This window comes from Bos grunniens, chromosome 2, assembly GCF_055505025.1.
Source record: "Bos grunniens cultivar Pamir isolate PY7600 chromosome 2, Bosgru_T2T1.0, whole genome shotgun sequence".
NCBI classification, from domain to species: domain Eukaryota; kingdom Metazoa; phylum Chordata; class Mammalia; order Artiodactyla; family Bovidae; genus Bos; species Bos grunniens.
In genome coordinates this window covers 29308474-29315202 of record NC_141166.1, presented here as the reverse complement: position 1 = coordinate 29315202, position 6729 = coordinate 29308474, and the positions used below count along the sequence as shown (strand labels likewise).

General features: G+C 50.6%; 1 protein-coding gene across 1 annotated transcript; it reads left to right on the top strand.

The window, feature by feature from the left end:
* The first annotated feature begins 506 nt into the window (after window positions 1-506).
* Window positions 507-3548, top strand: INHA (inhibin subunit alpha). Its single transcript, XM_086338363.1, has 2 exons — window positions 507-851; window positions 2688-3548. Exons 1-2 carry the CDS (start codon window positions 590-592, stop codon window positions 3506-3508), a joined length of 1083 nt encoding a protein of 360 aa, XP_086194489.1. The 5' UTR covers window positions 507-589; the 3' UTR covers window positions 3509-3548.
* The last annotated feature ends 3181 nt before the right edge of the window (window positions 3549-6729 follow it).

Below are 6729 nucleotides of genomic sequence, written 5' to 3'. Positions count from 1 at the left end.
AGACCAGCTCCTCCAGGCTAAGTTTAGAGCAGGCGGGACCCCTGCCCCCCGCCCCAACCCCAGTTCTAGCCCCCGCCCCGGCCCTTCCCCCTAGGACTGGCCCAGCAGCTGCTGGGTTAAAAAGGGCCCCAGGAGGTGCGAGGGGCTGGCTTGCTCTGTCTCCCTGACAAATAACGCTTTTTAGACCTGGCAGACCCCCAGTTAACAGGCTCCTGTCCCATCTGGTGTCACCTCTGTGCTGGGTTGTGACACTGTGTGACTCTGTGTGTATGGAGAGCGAGGGTTTGTATGTGTGGTTTAGGTCACTTGGGGTGAAAGCCCTCTCCAGCCCCTCCCCCACATTCCTGGCGGGAGTGGGAGATAAGGCTCAGGGCCACAGACATCTGCGTCAGAGATAGGAGGTCTCAATGCCATGGGCAGGGGCAACTCGACTGCGGGGCGTGGGAAGGGCTGGGGAAGACTGGGGTGAGAAGGGTAGAAGAGGGCGGTGGTGGGATGGGGAGGGTGGAGTGGGGAGGCCCTGGGCAGACCCTGGCAGAAGGGGCACAGGGCAGGGTGTGGGTTCCCAGTGGGCAGGGCCAGGGGAGCTATGTGGCTTCAGCTGCTCCTCTTGCTGCTGGCCCCTCAGGGCGGGCATGGCTGTCATGGGCCGGAGCTGGACCGGGAACTTGTCCTGGCCAAGGTGAGGGCCCTGTTTCTGGATGCCTTGGGGCCCCCGCCGGTGACTGGGGAAGGTGGAGATCCTGGAGTCAGGCGTCTGCACCGAAGGCATGCCGTGGGGGGCTTCATGCGCAGGGGCTCTGAGCCCGAGGACCAAGATGTCTCCCAGGCCATCCTTTTTCCGGCTGCAGGTAATGAGGGTGGGGTACTGGCACCTTGACTCTGACAAAGAGTGTGGTGTAGCCTGGGTTCGGGAGCTAGGCAGGTTGGGTTGAATCCCAGACCTGACACTCAGCTGACTTTGCAATAATGGACCAGTTAATAAACCTTCCTGAGCCTCTTGTCTCCTCATCTGTGAAAAGTGCCATAACGCCTACATTTCAGGATCGAGTGAGATGGTATATCCAGAGTGCCCGGTTCATAGGAGCCATTTGCGAGATAGTCGTCTGGGAGGCCGAGGGTGTCTAGGGACAGAGAGATCTGGGCGTGTGCCCCTTCCTGCCATCTTTCCTCCTACCTTTGCTTTTGCTCCCTGCTCCAAACATTGTTTCTTTAGCCTCAGACAGCTGAGACTTGAGAAGATATCAGGGATGCGGGAGAACAGTTAGTTGGGAAATTAACCTACCTTCCCTTGAATTCTCTTCTCATCTCCCCAGTCAGTTGCACTGACTCAGTGAGTAAAGCCCTCCACTGGCTGGACCTTTTTGTAACCTGGCTCACTTTTCTCTCAGAGAGGATGCTCTGCCTCCCTGTGCTTCGGGCCCCAGGCAGCACAATGAGTGTGGCTTTAGGATCAGGCAGAATCCCAGCCTGGGCACTTAGTTTAAGGGCTTTTCATCTGGCTCAGATGGTTAAACGTTTGTCTGCAATGTGGGAGACCCAGGTTCGATCCCTGGGTTGGGAAGGTCCCCTGCAGAAGGGAATGGCAACCCACTCCAGTATTCTTGCCTGGAGAATCCCATGGACAGAAGAGGCTGGTAGATGGGGTCACAAAGAGTCAGACATGACTGAGCGACTAACACTTCTCATCTGCAAAATGGGTCAGTTGTTGTGAGGTTTATAGTGAGATGTTCCACATAACAGTACAGCCCCAATTGCTAGTTCTTTAACTCCTGCTGGTTCGTGACTGTTTGATGCAGTCTATATACTTGTCAGGGTAAGGATGCCAACTGCATTTTCTTAGAAAGCACTGTCCTTGATTCTGAGCTGAATCCTTTCTCCTCTGCCCCATCCCCTTCCTCCTCCTTCTTGGTGTTAACCTTTATAGAGTGGAATTATTTTAAAGGGTTTCTCATGCAGTATTTCTGACATGAGTAATATAACAAATGCCTGTGTACATAGCATTCAAGGTACCATTTCATAGTATCAGGTAAAAATTTAAATAGAAACTAACAAGTCTAAGCAATGGTGAAGGGAGAGAGTGCAGGGCATCTTACACATCACTGATGGGAATATTAATTGGTAAAACTACTTCAGGGAGAAGTTGGCAGTGGCTGGCATTTTTGAAGTCTTTTAATGCTGAAGTAACACATGGGGATTTTCCTAAAGGAAATCAGTCCTGAATATTCATTGGAAGGACTGATGCTGAAGCTGAAATTCCAATACTTTGGCTACCTGATGCGAAGAACTGATTCATTTGAAAAGACCCTGATGCTGGGAAAGATTGAAGGCGGGAGGAGAAGGGGACGACAGAGGATGAGATGGTTGGATGGTATCACCGATCCAATGGACATGAATTTGAGTAAACTCCAGAAATTGGTGATGGACAGGGAGGCCTAGTGTGCTGCAGTCCACGGGGCCGCAGAGTCGGACACGACTGAGCGACTGAACTGAAGGGAACTGAACACGTGGTGGGGGGGGCCTCTGTTAGTTCCCTGAAGATTGGGGAGGGTCCTGGCCTCTGGCAGAGTACTTCACGTGGCGCCTGGCAGGCTTGTGAGTGGCAGCCAGATCCCTCCTGCTGAGGGGGAGGGGTCCCAGGTTTTGCCGATGGGGGCTGCCCTTTCCCTTCCCTCTGCCCCCTGCAGGTGCCAGCTGCGGGGATGAGCCAGATGCTGGAGAGGCTGAGGAGGGCCTCTTCACCTATGTGTTCCAGCCATCCCAGCACACACGCAGCCGCCAGGTGACTTCGGCCCAGCTGTGGTTCCACACAGGACTGGACAGACAGGAGACCGCTGCCGCCAACAGCTCTGAGCCCCTGCTCAGCCTGCTGGTACTGACATCCGGGGGTCCCATGCCTGTGCCTATGTCGCTGGGCCAGGCCCCCCCTCGCTGGGCTGTCCTGCACCTGGCCACCTCCGCCTTCCCTCTGCTGACCCATCCTGTCCTGGCGCTCCTGCTGCGTTGTCCTCTCTGTTCCTGCTCCACTCGGCCCGAAGCCACCCCCTTCCTGGTGGCCCACACACGGGCCAAGCCGCCCAGTGGAGGGGAGAGGGCTCGGCGCTCCACGCCCCCACTGCCCTGGCCTTGGTCTCCCGCTGCGCTGCGCCTGCTGCAGAGGCCTCCAGAGGAGTCCGCCGCCCATGCCGACTGCCACAGAGCCGCCCTCAATATCTCCTTCCAGGAGCTGGGCTGGGACCGGTGGATAGTGCACCCTCCCAGTTTCATCTTCTACTACTGTCATGGGGGGTGTGGGCTGTCCCCCCCACAGGACCTGCCCCTGCCGGTCCCCGGGGTGCCTCCTACCCCTGTCCAGCCCCTCTCTCTGGTCCCAGGGGCCCAGCCCTGTTGCGCTGCCCTCCCGGGAACCATGAGGCCCCTACACGTCCGCACCACCTCGGATGGAGGTTACTCTTTTAAGTATGAGATGGTGCCCAACCTTCTCACCCAGCACTGTGCTTGCATCTAAGGGAATCCCGCTGTGACAATAAATGACATAGCGCATATGACTTGGTGTGTCTTCTCAGGCTTCTCTGATAAGTGTTTTTGTCGGGGTGAAGTCTAGGCCCTGGGAGCGTGGGATTGTGGGGTCTCAGGTCACTCAGCCTCACTTGATCCAGGAGATGGGGGTTTGCCAGCAGTAATTGGATGTGTATCTGGTGGGAAGATACCATGCTTGGGGAGGACAAATAGGTGCTGTCAGCTCAGGAAAGCGACTCTGGAGCCAGAACTGGCCCTCGTACAAGTTGGCCCTGATGTGTCAACTGGGTGGTCTGCCATGCACACCTCATAGTGCCTATGCCCAAGTGTCATAACCACCGCCACTCTGCCTTAGCTGATGGATACGTAGCTCAAGGTCAGGTGATTTATAGAATGGCCAGAGATTATGGCTTTGGGGGCCCCACTGAGACAGATGGTCAGAGCTGTCCAGGCGTTTCCTGTGCCTGGGATGTGGGTGACATTTGAGGGCTGGGGACACTTTACTGAGGGGTACAGGGTTCTCTACTAGGCCAGTTAGCAGTGTTGCTAGGGAAGTATCACATATCTGAGACAGAGAGAAGTGAGTGCCACAGAGTAACTTTCACAAAGCTAAGGGTATTCTTTTTAAATGACTGCCCTGTATTCTAAAGTTATCCTTCATGTGTGTGTGTCAAAGTGTCATTTCTTTTATGATATTATGGTGACGGTAGATAGCAGTGTTTTTTTTTTTAATGTGTTTGTTTTCAGATTTTTACTTAACAAAATTAAAACTTGGCAATTCGAATTTGAATCCTAAGATTTTTCTTTGTAATTTTGCTGCTGAAATCTGTGAAATCTCAAAATCTGAAATCCTAAAGTCTGGGAGTCACTGGTCTGGGCCTCCTCTCCCAGAGTCTCCAAGGCCTTTGATTCCACTAGCTTAGCAAGTGAGGAAGAAATGTCCACCCCTACCTAAGAGGGGCCAACAGTGACTAAGAAAATCTGTGTCCACTCCTGGCCATGAGACCAAGAGCAGGAGACTTCAGAGATTTTCCCTGTTCCCAGTGGTAATCATTAGAGACACTGAATAATCTTCATTCAGAGTCCATTTGAACAGAAAATTCAACTCAAACTGGCTTAAACCAAAGAAATAAAAAAACCCTAGTAGCCTATGACAAGTCCACAAGCACAGCTGACTAAATTACAGCTCGATTCGGGGCTCAAAGATGCTCCCAGGATTCAGCTATAGGCTCCAAATCCCCTGGGTGGGCTCCATCTCGTCTACGGCAGTCTGGGGCAGACCCACATGCCCAAGTGACACCACTTGGTCTCGTAGGAGGGAGTCTGCTTACAGAAGTCGCAGGTTGGGTCTTGGTGGCCTGACTGTCTTGATTTGGGTCATGTGCTCCTCCAGGAAAAGCGGGAACAGAACAAGTTAATGATTCAGAGCATGAGGCCCACCCCTGCTGTCCAGAGCCTGAAGCATGAGGTGAAGTTATTCCCTGCTTCCCCTCAGCAGAGTGCAGTTACCACACAAGGGGTGGGGGGTAGATGCTGAGAGAAAGCACTGTTGGTTTTCTTTGCCAATTCTCAAATCTAGCCCTTTCCCTCTCTCTACATGAACACCATTTTGCCATTTAAGCTGCAGTTCTTTTTCTTTTAATTGAAGTATAAGTGATATACAGTATTGAGTTAGTTTCAGGTATACAGCAAAGTGATTCAGTTATATACGTATTATACTTTTTTCAGATAATTTTTCATTATAGGTTATTTCAAGGTATTGAATATAGCTCCGTGTGTTATGCAGTAAATCCTTACTGCTTATCTAATTTACGTATATAGCAGTTTATATCTGTTAATCCCATACTCCTATTTTATTTCCTGCTTTCCCCTCTGGTAACCATAAGTTTGTTTTCTATGTCTATGAGTCTGTGTCTGCTTTGTATGTAGATTAATTTGCACTATTTTTTTTAGATTTCACATATATGTGATATAATATTCATTTTTCTCTGACTTACTTCATTTAGTATGATATTCTCTAAGTCCAACCATGTTGCAGCAAATGACATATTTCATTCTTCTTTATCACTAATATTCCATTTTATATATTTATATATACACACTACATCTTAAGGGCTTCCCAGGTGGTTCAGTGGTAGAAGAACCTGCCAGCCAACGCAGGAGATGAAAGAGACTCGGGTTCAATCCTTGGGTCAGGAAGATTCCCTGGAAGAGGGCATGGCAACCTGCTCCAGTATTCTTGCTGGAGAATCCCATGGACAGAGGAGCCTGGCAGGCTACAGTCCATGGATCACAAAGAGTCAGACGTGAATGAAGCAACTTAGCACACAATACATCTTAAACCAATCACCTGTTGATGGGCACTTGGGTTGTTTCCATGTCTTGGCTATTGTAAATAGTGCTGCTATGAACACTGGGTAGATGTATCTTTTAGAATTAGAGTTTTTGTCTTTTTCCGTACATAGGCACAGGAGTGCGACAGCTGGACCATATGATAACTCTATTTTTAGTTTTAAAAGGACAGCCCATAGCGTTTTCCACAGTGGCTGCACCAGTTTACATTCTAAAGGGCCATTCTTGATTGGGCAGCTCAGCAGCCTCCTTACTCTAAGCAGTCACTTTCTACCTCTCCAGTCCATGTCCCACCTGGTGCCCAAGGGTAACTTCTTTGATGATTTTATCCCTTAGGTGACTTAAAAACTTGTCTATACAAAGTTAAACCTGCTTTGTGTGGTGTAACAGCCCTTTCCAATAGATCTTATACCTGTCACTGCAGCCTTGGAGTGATACAGCCATGAGCTAAGGGATGCCAGCAGGTGCCACAGGTTAGGAGAAGCTGAGAACAGATTCTCTCCCGAAGCCTCCGACAGAGCCTGTGATGTGTTACTTTACCTGGCAAAGTGGCCTTTGCAGATGTGATTAAGGCTACTACAGACCCTAAGATAGGGGAGATAACTGTGGATTATCCTGTGAGCCCAATATAATCACAGGAGTCCTTAAAAACAGAGACTCTTTTATGGCTGTTGTCAGAGAGATGTGATGACAGGATAGAGTCAGAGAGATTCAACGTTGCTAGCTTTTAAGGCAGAAGAAGGGGGCCAAACGTCAAGGAGCAGAGACAGCTTCTAAGAAGCTGGAAAGGCCAGGAACTGATTTTTTCCTTCAAGTCTCCTGAAAGGAAAGCAGCCCTGCTGTCACCTTGATTTTAGC